The sequence below is a fragment of the Chenopodium album genome, chromosome 11 (assembly GCF_948465745.1).
Source record: "Chenopodium album chromosome 11, dcCheAlbu1.1, whole genome shotgun sequence".
NCBI lineage: Eukaryota > Viridiplantae > Streptophyta > Magnoliopsida > Caryophyllales > Amaranthaceae > Chenopodium > Chenopodium album.
In genome coordinates this window covers 44,550,483-44,563,718 of record NC_137844.1, presented here as the reverse complement: position 1 = coordinate 44,563,718, position 13,236 = coordinate 44,550,483, and the positions used below count along the sequence as shown (strand labels likewise).

Below are 13,236 nucleotides of genomic sequence, written 5' to 3'. Positions count from 1 at the left end.
AGATCCATGGCAAACATATCATGCTTAACACATCCTAATGTGAAGGTATGACCATCCTAGTGGTTATTAAAATAAAGCTAGATCACAAGGTTCAATTCATCATCTGCAGATATTTTCTAAAGATACAAATATCAAGGAAAATGTGTATGATGCTTGCTATGGTATTTCCATTCTTGGAGATTAGCTGAGTTGGAAGACCAGGAAAAGTGGAATAGAGAGTTTGGGCATCCATCTTCCTTTCTGTCGAAGAGGCTAATGCCTTGTCGGCGTAGACGAAACAAGGATATTCTGTCCGAGTCCTTCTTGAACAAGAGTTCTACAATAAAATCGAAAAAGGGTTGGATTACCTTAGCATGAATTCTCTTGTACCCTCCACTGCACGCTTAATGCATATTGGGCTGGCTCTCTTTAAAAGGAAGTAGGACTTCAAGTCATACTCTCTTGTAAATCAAACTAGCCTTTTGGCCCGTGCAATGCACGGCTTGTTCATAGAAAATTGAATTGAGAGATGAGTGAGAAAATACCAATAAATAATTATGAGTGTAATATGTAAATAAAAACATAATTAAAGAAATAAAAATTTTGGGACTTTAATTTAAAATGAGACTTAATAGAAAGATGGAGAGACTAAAATCAAAGAGAGTAATTAAAAAGGTTGAATTAAAAAGGGGAGATGAAGATGAAGTGTTTAATGAAAGAGTTAAGAAAAATAGTATAATCAAAAATAAAAAATATAAAATGACATGTGGCACGTTGAGTTGAAGAAGAAGATAGGGAAGTGTAATAAAATGATGACACATGTTTTTTTTGGTTTGCTTTTTTAAATACTAAGTATAGATTGTGTAGAGATGAATATTCCAAAATCAAATAGAAACCCCCCCCCCCCCCCCAAAATTTAAAACTCATCACAACCCCAAAATAATCCAAATCATCAACCTTACTATTCTAATTAACCTTCCAATTGATCTCAACTCAGATTTAGATACAAATTTTTAACAATTTTCAAATTACGGTTCACAAAATCTCAATTTCTCAAATCCATGTGCTTCCACTTCATTTTCTTTTCAACCACCACAAAATCCTAATTATTCATATTCTCAAAATGTTAACCCATCTTTTGAGAATATTCAATTATCTCAAGGTGATTCAACATTTTCCATGTCTCAACATTTTCCTATGTCACAAGGTGATGGTGCATTCCCGAGTTTTGATTGCTCATACACATCGAACGCATCAAATGACAACAATAAACCAGAAGTTGAAGAAGTCGAAGAAAATGAAAGAGGTCATGAAGGAGGCAATTAGGAGGGAAGAACAAAGTTTGGTCAAAAGATGAATAAGTGAGTCTTGTAAAGCTAAGGCTTGGCTTGAGGTTAGTCAAAATAAAAATAACTAACACAAGCCAAAAGGGGGAATTTTTTGGAGGAAAATTGAGAAAATGTATAATAATGTTATACAAATAAAGGTGTTTCGAAGAAGGTACTACTGAGGTATCTGAGAAGATTTGTTGAAAATGAGGGGTACTGAGGAACTTAGAAACCGTTGGAGAAGGATCAATGCTTCATGTTCTAAATTTTATGGTTCACATGCTCATGCTGAATCAAGAAAGGGAAGTGGTAAGAATGATGAAGATGTTATGAAAGTAGCATATAGTATATATGCTGTTGACAAAACGAAGACATCATTGATGTCTAAAACCTTTCAAGACAAGCGTGTTTGGGACATTCTAATACAACATGATGCGTGGAAGCTAAGTGAAGATATTGTTCAAAAATACAACCGAAAGACATCCAATCAAGGAAGTGACTCAAAGAGATCATGTATCAATGAAGCTGGTAACTACTCATCTTCGTCAAACCCAGAAACACCAACAAAAGGTGATAATGGGTATTCAGGCCTCCCTTCTAGCAATGAATCTAGCAAAAAGAAAGAAAAGAGCAAGATGACAAAAATTCCACTTAGAGCATGGCATTAATATTTGGACACTTCCCAAAACATGAACCTTATAAGGTAATTTGAAAATTAAATGGAACTTACAAGGTTGCAATTAAAAAGCGAGAAAAAAGCAAGGAAGCAAAAGAAAAATTAATGTGGAGTTATTTAAACACCTCGATTCAAAGCCAAACTTATCTTCGGAAGATCAAGAGCTAAGGAGCAATTTGTTGAAGAAGTTGTCCCCCTCAGAGTGATGTATTAGTGTATTGTTGATTATAGTTTTAATCTTGCTTGATTTCTAATAATTTATTTTTTAATTTGATGTACTAAAGTCTGGTTTTTAGTTTGGCAATTTTTAAAGTATTGTTGATTTAGGATATTAATGAATGTTGTATTGTAATGTCATTATAAATTAAAAACGTAAGTTAATTACATGCCCCATCTTAAAATCGTAATATACGCTTATAATATTATTTAGTTCATTAGACATTATATTTATTAACATACAATTATTATTGATCTGACTAAACATATCAATTCACTTTGATATATCACTGCAAAAGATGTACATTGATTTACATTACACTGAAAAAGCATTGATGTACCCAACACTGAAAAGCAAATACTACCCCCGTTTCATAGTAGTTACAACTTTGGAATATTTTATATTTCACAAATAATACCCCAAAGTTGCAATTAATATGAAACGGAGGTAATATTGAAAATACTAGACACTGATGTACTTAGCATTGAAAAGGTAATAGTGAAAAATACTATACACTAATTACATAACATTGAAAAGGTAATAGTAACATTACTATGCTTTGATGTACATAATAATGCTAAGGTGATAATGAAAATACAAATGCATGCATGTACATTACTGAAAAATCATCCAACTACTTTCCAAATCAATGCATGCAAGACTTAAAAGTTATCACACAAGGCAATAAAGATGACTCCATACTATATATACACATTTGTTCTATAAGATGGATGAGATGCATTTCACTCGATCAACCATCCATTTTTTTCCCAAAAAACCTCTACCGTCGATTATCATATAAACTTTGGTTTTAAAAACATGTTGTCCGACAAAAGCTTCAACTCTTCTAATTCCTCTTCCAATTCAGAAAATAGACAAATCCAACGATATGAAAGACGAAGGCAAGCCAATCGTCTCATTGATCGAACGATGGATGAAGTTCTTATGTCCAATCCAATTGAACTGTATCGAATGTGAAATCAAGTTCCAAGGGCACCAAGGATCTTCATTCAAAGGGATCATTAGGATGGATACAATCATTTAGGGAAGGACTACTATGCTGACCCTCTTGTGTTTCCTCCACATTTATTTCGTTGGAGATTTTGCATGAACAAACATATCTTTCTTCGTATAAAGCAAACTCTAGAATAACATCATCCCTTCTTTCAGCAAAGACAAGATGCTACAGTGTAGGAAGATTTGGTGCCTCGGCTCATAGCTTAAGGTATCTCTGCTGATTATGTGGATGACTACATTCAAATTAATGCATCTCTTGGAAGAGATTCCCTACAACATTTTGTGGACGAAATTGTCTCTTACTTTAGTGATGAATACCTCATAAAGCCCAATGAAGAAGATCTGGTAAGACTAGTAAGAATTGGTGAACGTTGAGGATTTCCAAGCATGTTAGGTTCTATTGATTGCATACACTAGCGGTGGAAAAATTGTCCACTTCGATTAAAAGGTATGTTTTCTGGAAGACCAGGTAAACCCACATTAATCTTGGAAGTTGTGGCATCATATAATCTTTGGATCTGGCATGCTTTTTTTGGGACACCAGGTAGTCGTAATGATACTAATGTTCTTAATAGATCCCTTTTATTTAATGATGTATTTGAAGGTCGTGCACCACCTATTTACTATGTTGTGAATGACCGCCAATATAATATGGAGTATTTTTCCAGTGATGGTGTATATCCTGAATGGGTGGCATTCATTCCTACAATTTCACTACCACAAAATTAAAAAAAAGGCCGTCTTGCCAAAGTACAAGAAGCTAGATGAAAGGATGTTGAGCGTGCTTTTTTGGAGTACTACAAGCTCGTTTTGCAATAATCAAGGATTTAAAAAGAAACTAAAAAGAGAGTTCACGCCCATTGGAATGACTTATGATGCTGCTTTTGATCGTCTCCGTGATCGAGGATTAGTCAAACCTATTGGCCCCACTGAAGATCCAACGCCAGAAAGGCGATCTTCAAGATGGAATCCCAACTCTTATTGCAAGTACCATCAAGGAAAGGGTCATACCACGGATGAATGCTACAGATTTCAAAATCTCATTCAAGACCTCATAGAAGCAAATAAGATCCTATTACCTCTAGCTAGCAAGAAGATCGGGTGATGATCAAGCAAAAGACACAAGGCGAGCTTCAATGACAAGATCTCGTGACCTCTTTTTCTATCTTTTTTTTTGTTCCTCCTTTCCCCAAATAATTCTAGCATAGGAACCTTTTGTTTTCCTTAGATTTTATTTTGTAGGTTTTTCTTCTCCCTTTAATAAAATGAGCATATATTTTCTTGCATATGATTATCGCATTGCATTGCATAAAAAAAAAATCCATGTCGAACTAAGCACAAGGTATACTTATGATTAGAGGCACCCCTTGTAGCCATATCATATTAACTTTCACCCTTCAAATATACAATCCTTCTTGATAAACCACTTTGAGCCTCGTCTAACGATAGACCTTTCTTTCTTCGACCCACATCTACCTAACCTTGGGATGGGATAGTGTGCAACTTATGAAAATTCTAAATACGAAAGCTTGAGTGATTTTATAAAAATTTCAATAGCAAAAAAATAAGCAAAAATAATAAAAGTGTACAAAAGGTCAAGTGTTCCAATGTCTTTGATATGAATATATCTTTGATAAGAACACATCTCAGATTGCGTCTCTTATCGAGTGCTCGGTACCGTGCCTGAGAAACATGAATGCCAAGTGAGTGATAAACCGCAAGATCAGGATTGCCCACACTTATCAAAAAAGGTTTAAAATAAAAAAGGCAAAAGCAAAAAAGAGGGAGCAAAATATAAACAAAAGAAAGAGCTCAAAAATCAGAAACCTCAAGCATAATAATACAAAGATTCAAAAGCAAGGTTGCACACCTTGGGGGCTTATCTAGGGTTTTGAGCCTTTATCCCCGTCTTCTTCAACCTTTAGCCTAACCACATTACAACCCTTAAAAGACCTCTTTGAGGTATACACATACTTATGTGAGGTTCGGCTAGAGCTACGTTCGGCCTGATTCCTAACGGATATGTAGGCAACCTCACATCGAGGTGCGGCCGTAATAAAAATACATTCATATTCATATTCACACACTTACACCATGATCGTATTAAGGAATTTCCAATGCTCATCCCTTTCCATTTAGAGCTAGACTTGGGGGCTTGATCCTTACATCATTAGCTTACCTAGCCTAAGAGTCACCATCATTTGACTCTTCTTGAAATAATATTTTCCCATACCGTTAGCCTTTGCAACCTAGCTTTAGTGTCACTTTCACACACATCACAGACACATAGACAAATGATACTTCCCTTAGAAGCCTTTTGTCACGAAATCTTAACACAACGATGAAGCACGCCTTGACATATCAAGATCACTCATTATCATAATTCTTATTGCATCACAAAGTATGAAGTACTTAGCCTCCGTGCCTAAGTTACCTAAATACTTTCATCCAAAATCAACCATGGAGATAGCCTAGGATGTTATAATCCTTGCACCCTAAGATACAACATCGACATACACATTTGTTAAAGCTCATTCAACATGCATCGTAACACTTTACTCCTGTCTTTTCGCGTCTTTCCTTTTCGGGAAAAAGTCGGTACCCTCCACAAAAATGACGGAAATTTTTGTTTTTAATGCACACATAAGTCATGTACACATCGAGTCTCATGAGTCAATACTTTGCACACATGAGTCACACGAAATGAGTCATCATTAAGTCAAGTTTACACCTTGAGTCATGTCAATGCTTTGAGTCAAGTCATGACAAGTCATATGTGTAAAAAACACATTAAGTATTATGCAATGAGTCAAGCAACAGTAAGCCTTAGGTCAACCCTAAAAAAGATGAGCAAAGTCCAATAGTCTAAAATATAAATGTAGGTACGAGCAACCTTTACAAAAGATTTGAAGCAAAAGGACGCAAATGGCTTAGAAAATCAACTAGAGTCGGCCTGATCGAAGTTAGATTGACGATCAGCCTGATTAATTGAGCACACCCGGATTTTGATCAAGCACCTCGTTTGGAATAGTAATTGGTCATAATTGCGAATTTCCCAAGATGAAAGATCTCTACGGAAAGTAACTTGGACTCGGTAAAATCTTGAAGGACAAGGTTTTTGACAGAGTTTATCACTTCCAAAGAGCAAGCGAGCAAGAACATTCTCGGACTTTTTGAAAAACTGCGAATATAAACGCATGAAATTCTTCCAAGATAAGAGGAGTTTGAGCAAAACTTACATGGATCGGTAAATTAGAGATAAATAACTTTAATTTGCAAAGGATTTGAGCAGATTTGGTCGAAAGGAAACGACCAAGTTGAAGGTTCGGAGCGAAACCGAGCAACGAACAGCAGCAACAGCAGAAATGGAAAAGAGAGGGGTTTTTATTTCAAAAACCCGACTCTATCGCCAAACGACAAGATTGTCGCCTGGCGCTGGTATTTGTCGCTTGGCGACAGAGCTGAATCCTGGCGACAAATTGTAGCAGCGTGCGCTGGTGTTGCAACAGGATGCGTGGCCCCCATAAATGAATATGCGGACCTTATACAGCAATTTCGGGTTCCTTGGTACGCTAGTTAGCCCCTATAAGCAATTTGACATGATTAAGTAGTCGGCTCGATTACAATCGCAGTAAGTGATCGACCTGACAAATGATCGTCTCACTTAGCTTAAAGTGCCTAAGTATTGGCTCATCGCAAGAACCAAAGTAATGGTTCACAAATAAAGCACAAGCGCCGAGGTACCGGCTCATTCACAAAATGCGCCGAGGTACTGGCACAGTAGCAAAATCAGCATCTATAAAGCAAAGCACTGAGAATCAACAAGAGATGGTCTTCGATAACTTTCTTGGGAAGGTTATCATCATAAAACTGAAGATGGCTACAAGCAGCAGTCTTCGACGATGTCCCAAAGCAAAGAGGAGATTGTCTATAGCAGCGAGGTACAGCTGTGGCGAGGTACGACCACAACTGAAGATAGCTACAAGCAGCGGTCTTTGACGATGTCCCAAGGTAAAGAGGAGATTGTCTATAGCGGCGAGGCACAGCCGTGGCGAGGTACTACCACAACCCAGAAGATGGCGAGGCACAGTCACCTTCGACGATGTTCCTGAGGCACTGTGGAGGATTGTCACAAGCGAATGAAGATGGCGAGGCACAGTCACCTTCGACGATGTCCTGAAGTAAAGAGGAGATTGTCTATAGCGGCAAGGTACAACCGTGGCGAGGTACTGCCACAACCCTGAAGATGGCGAGGCACAGTCACCTTCGACGATGTTCCCAAGGCACTATGGAGGATTGTCACAAGCGAATGAAGATAGCGAGGCACTGTTACCTTCAGATGGCGTTCACGAGGCACTGTGGAGGTCGTCACCAACAAAATAAAGCAACAAAATCGGTTACTTCAGAGACGTGTGCTCGACGGTGCAAGATACGTGTTTCTTAAATATTTTATATGTTTAACTAACGCTAGTTTGCAGGTATCGGTGTTACAAGAGTGATTTAGGATCAAAGAACGTTCTGAATCATTCTCCGTCCCTATCGCTACTTTGACTTTCGTTTTCGAAACATGCATTTCTCCAAACTCAGTCAAAGTGGGGGCTTCTGTAGACACCCAAATGTGTCTCCCCAAAACCAAACCCAATGATGAATACCTTTCACGTCATTTGATTATCGAACGAGGTGAAAGTGTGAAAAGTCTAGTGATGTGGATGTTTTTTTTATTTAAAATATCTCTCTTTCTGTTTTTGAAAACATTTTTTTTCTTACTCTATTTATGAAAATAGTCAGTCCAATTTAGTTTGGTCCATGATGAGGGTCCAATAATAGTGTAGTTGGATTGGGCTCGAAAAGAGCTTTCCAACGATATATTATAAGCCCAATTTTGATGAATAATGAGGAAGTTATGGTTTAAACTAAATCGGGCTCAAAATGAATTTTATATGCGGCCCAATGATCTAGAGGAGGGCCTATTAATTATTATTCCTAAAGTTATTAGGATTGATTTTAATCCTCTAGAATAATCTAGAAGGTTCTTTTTAATTCTAATAGTATTAGGATTAGTAATTATATTTTTAAAGAGTTTTATTTAAAATAAAATAAGTGTTTTATGATAAATCGGATTTTAATTTGATAAACACAGAATTTGCTGCTTAATCATATTAAGAAGAGGATTCCGTACAAAAGCACGTTTTATCTTTTAATTAGCGCTAAACGAAAATGTCTGTCGCCAGGCGCTAATGGCTGTCGCTTGGCGCTAAGCTTGTTGCCTGGCGACAGATGCCAATTTTATTCCGAATAGGACTTGATTTGTTTCCGGACTATTTTTCTATAAATAGGGGTCGTATCTCCCCGTTTTCATTCATCAACAATCATCAACAATTCACAATCTTCTCAATCTTTTCTCCCTCTAAAAGCTAGAAGCTTTCTCTCTCTATTCTTTTTCTAAACCTTCCCTCTTACAAAATTACACATTCATTAGTTCTAGACACACCTAGCCAAGTTCGAAGTTGCCTTCGCCCTAGACGGGAAAGGTTTAATATTTCTGAGGGTTTGGTCCCAAATCTCTCTTTCAATTATTTATTTTAATTGATTAATTGTTTGCTTTATTTTTCTTGAAGTTACTAACACGTGTATTTTGTTATTAGAAAGAGATACGAGGCATCGAAGTAAGTAATTTAATTGCTATTTTGATATAGAAATCATGCTTTGATTATTATTGTTTCCTAGTATCATGTTTAGGGTAATAACTAAGATTTCTAATATCATGCATGTTTCTATGATACTTCCTATTCTTTCTTTATATCATGTTAGTATCATGCTAGGGATAAAGATTTGATCTTTATTGTTTAGTGACATGCTAGGATTATTTGTTATTAATCTTGTTAGTATCATGCCTAGGATCTTGCTATTATTATGCTTTTATTGAGATTGAGAATATTATTATGATGATTGTTGTTATTGTTTCTTGATATTATTATTTGTTATTGCTTGATCACGCCCTCTCTTGCAGGATTAAAGGGAATTTGTACTTGTAATCACGCTTAATAAGATAATTACTAATCTTGTTTAGGCTAATATGATTATAATTCAAGTGATCACCAATAATAGTTTTTGCTTGTGCATTAAATTCAACCAATATAGATTAAACAGGTTTAGGGTTAATCTATTGATTGTATGTTAGCCAAAAAGCGCACATGAATATGAGAAGAATAAAGTAGAGGCCTATTTTTAGGGCAGGTTCAATCTCTTTTAGGTTGGATTTGTACCTTCATCCCCGAACTCCCAGTCATGGTTCCATACCTATTGGAGTTAACGATCTCCTGGATCGTTAAGGAGTGTAACCTTCACCCTGTGAACGGTCTACAAGTTCTTAAAACTTGTTGGCGACTCTTTTACTCTAGCTTTCTTCCCTTTGGACGCCACCATGCTTAAGTGTGTGATCACAGTGGGGCTCAAGTGTGGGATGCTTGAAATATTCCCTACAAATAACATATAGTATGTACTAAGCATTGCAAAATTAAATTTAAGATAAAATACCTCTATGCTTATCCATTAAATATAAGGTTTCTTCTTTATTTTTGTGATATCCTTTCGAGGTTCCACGCTAAAATTGATCATTGCCCTAAGTAATTATCAAAATATTAGAGTAATAGTGTTGAAATACTTTCATAAAAGAAGTTAACATTTAACAAAATAAGTAATCTAGCACATACTTGTTGATTATTGTTTGAGCAAATCTGGGAGGTTCATCTTTTACTCCCGCGGGATCTAGCCAATGCACTAAACCAACCCATGGACAAATGACAACCAACATCCAATGTCCATTACATTGATTAAAACAATAGAATTCAAATACAATAATGAATGTTTAAAAGGAATTAGAAATAAAACTGATAAAAAATAAAAATATGTAAATGAGTCATGCACTTACTCCTCATAATACGGGGCAAAGAAGAGCTGATTTTTGTTTTTGGCATCATTACATGAAAAGAGCCTAGCTAAATAGTCACACCGACTATCATCTTTTTCCACAGTTAGAGTATAAGGGGATAGATAGTTGCAATCACAAAATCCATACAACCCTGAGATACCTTCTGTATGAACAATCTCACTCATATGCCTTGCATATCAAATATTAATTAAAATTTATTAGCTCATTAATCAAAAAGAGTTATAAATTTTTACTAAAAACGGCAAAGTATACAACACTTACATCATTAAAATTGACATGTGTGATGATTTTATCTCTCTTTGGAAGCACTAGTCAAGCATGTCTTCATAATCAAGGGTAACACATTGCTCATTTTGAAACACTCTAGCCAAAACTGTAAAAGATTTGGTTTTACCGCTCGTTTTCATTGCAATAGCCACATCCTTAAATACTCGAACCAAATTAGAAGTCAACTTCAACTTATCAGCATGAGTTATTGTGTACTTTCGAGTGCATGATGATTGTGATGATGGGGAGTATGGAGATGGTGTAGCGATATCCTTAGTGACTTGCTTATTAACCTTGTCATATAATCACAGGTAAAAAAATCAGCAAAAAAAAAAAGAATGTTCGTATTATATATTGTGACAGATACTTATAATTTAACACTGAATTTTACCTTCTTTATAGGAAAAACCAAGTGAGAAGGCCATATTAAATAATAATCCTTTGTTTGACAAATGAATCTTATCTCCCCTTCAGGACATGGCAGAGGTGCATTTGGGTTGATTTCTTCTTTAACACAAACTCGATAATGACCACTTGGGACGGGCTTGAAATGATGCTTGACAACTTCTCCTTCCATCCCAACATACACTTCTCCAATAGCAACTATATCGACCCCTTTGTCACTCTTAATTGCCAAGGAACAAAGACTATCAACTCCCTAAATATGGATTATGGTATTAATAAACCTTTTGGTGGATTGATAAGATGTAGTAGTCTATAATTAAACACCATCAAAAGAATATAGGATATATGTACTTACATAAAACATATAAGTATTAAGAAATAATGTTACCTTTGGAAATGGTTGGCCAGTAATGTCTTCTTCATTATTGAGTACATGCGTTGCTAAATTCTCATTTTCTGGCACATATTCCTCCTCAGGCCACGCAACATGGTATAGCTCGAGTTGAACCTCAAATGCTTGAAAATTTTGCTCTTGGAAGTTGAAACCTCGAACCCCTTGGTCATCTCCAAAGCCAAAGCTATCTAAATGATCATCTAACTCTTCACCACCAGAACCACCATTTTGGATACTTTCTAACTGATGGGTAGCTTTGTTTTGCTCTGAGGCAAGTTGGAAGAAAAGACCTTGAAGCCATTGGTCACGACCCAAGCTAAGGACACCTAAACCTTGGCCACCAGATCTACCAGCTTGGATACCTGCTAACTGATGGCCAACTTGGTTGCCATTTGAATCACCAAATTCTTTCAATTGCTCTGCGTTAACCTAACCACTTGACATTAAGTAATACAACAACAAATTTTGAGTGTTAACCACATTTTCTAGTTTTGATTTGAGACAGTTAAGATCTGATTGCAATTGACTTTGTGGTGTTGGTTTGTTGTAACCAAAGTACAAATTTTTTGTAACACCCGATCCAACGCCCCTAACACAACCACCATGTTCAGGAGTCTTTAATGCTCTCGCTAGGATATCATTTCGGCCAGTGACCTCAATTTCTCTTTGTATTTGTTGAGCCTCCAATGTTTTCTGACATCAATAATAAGCAACCAAATTACGGCAGTTTAATTTATTATAGTCAAATAATTTATTTGATTCAAAAGTAGAAACAAACTCACAATTGTTTGAGCTATTTCAAAATCAACAGGATTGTCAAAGGTCGTCGCACCATCTTTTTATCTAGAATGAGCCCTTATCCAAACCAAATGTCGAGGCATGTCTCTAACTTGCACTCCTTGTTTCTGAAGTTCAGCAGCCTGGCAATACAGATAACAAAATGCCCTTTAACAGCTAAAAGTCATCCGTTAATTGAATATTTACTATTATTCCTTAAAAAATATCAACAAAAACAAAAAATAATCATTTCTAAACTTACAATCTCTTGTTCATAATACAAGTACCCTTTTCGACCTCCTTGATATCTTGAAGTATTCATTTTCGCCCTCTCTCGATTCTTGTCACTTAGTTCCTTTCAATGTAATAATGTACAAAAAAATTAGTACACAGTTTTCAAAGGTTTTTTCATAACTATGATTAGTTATTGGCATAATTCAAAGATTACCTTAAACGCATCATCAATATATGTTTCAATGAATTTGGTCCAATCAGCTTGTGTTATAAATGGATATATCGAAGGTGGCTTCTTTATAATAACATTTGGATTTACTCCCTTGGTGTCGTACATCCAATCATTTCTTAATCCGGCCTTGAAAGCTCTCCACCGGATTGAAGCTCTCCCTAATACATAATTTCTATGTTTCTTCCGGCACTATATATCCTCTCTGCACAATTCAAATAAAAGATATCAGATATAACAATACCTAAATTCATATATCAAAACAATACCTGAATTCAAATAAACAAGCTTTTATGAGGCTTGAACATTCTTTGGAAGCCACACTGCAATCTAGATTTTTTTTTTTTTGAGGAACCCTATCAAGGGAGAAATTATATAGATAAATGTAACACCCTAGAAATTCCTTTCTTTCAAAATACCTGTTTTGCCCTTTTTAAAACCTTAAATAGGAATATCTAAGACATTATCGCCACCGTGAAAACGGCTAAGGCAACTATCAAAGACACACAGCAGAAGACAAATTTCAAAACCATTCAAAACAAGTCAACTTGAAAAGACAATCAACGAAAGTAAAGTCAAACCAAAGTCAAACGAAGTAAAATAAAATCAACCTACAACTTGGAACCATTATAGGCCCTTATTAAAACCAAACCAAATTCAAAACCCTTTCCATTAGTCATGCATAATAATAATATCATGAATAATTAAAGCAATAAACACATCATATACTTATAGAAACTAGCATGATTCGCTCTTCACTC

The 13,236-nt window shown here is 35.8% G+C and overlaps 1 protein-coding gene across 1 annotated transcript; it reads left to right on the top strand.

Annotated features, from left to right (window-relative positions):
- Positions 1-3,019: 3,019 nt before the first annotated feature.
- LOC145566671 (uncharacterized) lies at positions 3,020-3,946 on the top strand. The gene is made up of 3 exons (XM_081626017.1): positions 3,020-3,165; positions 3,481-3,562; positions 3,635-3,946. The coding sequence occupies exons 1-3, from the start codon at positions 3,020-3,022 to the stop codon at positions 3,944-3,946; spliced, it is 540 nt and encodes a 179-aa protein (XP_081482143.1).
- The last annotated feature ends 9,290 nt before the right edge of the window (positions 3,947-13,236 follow it).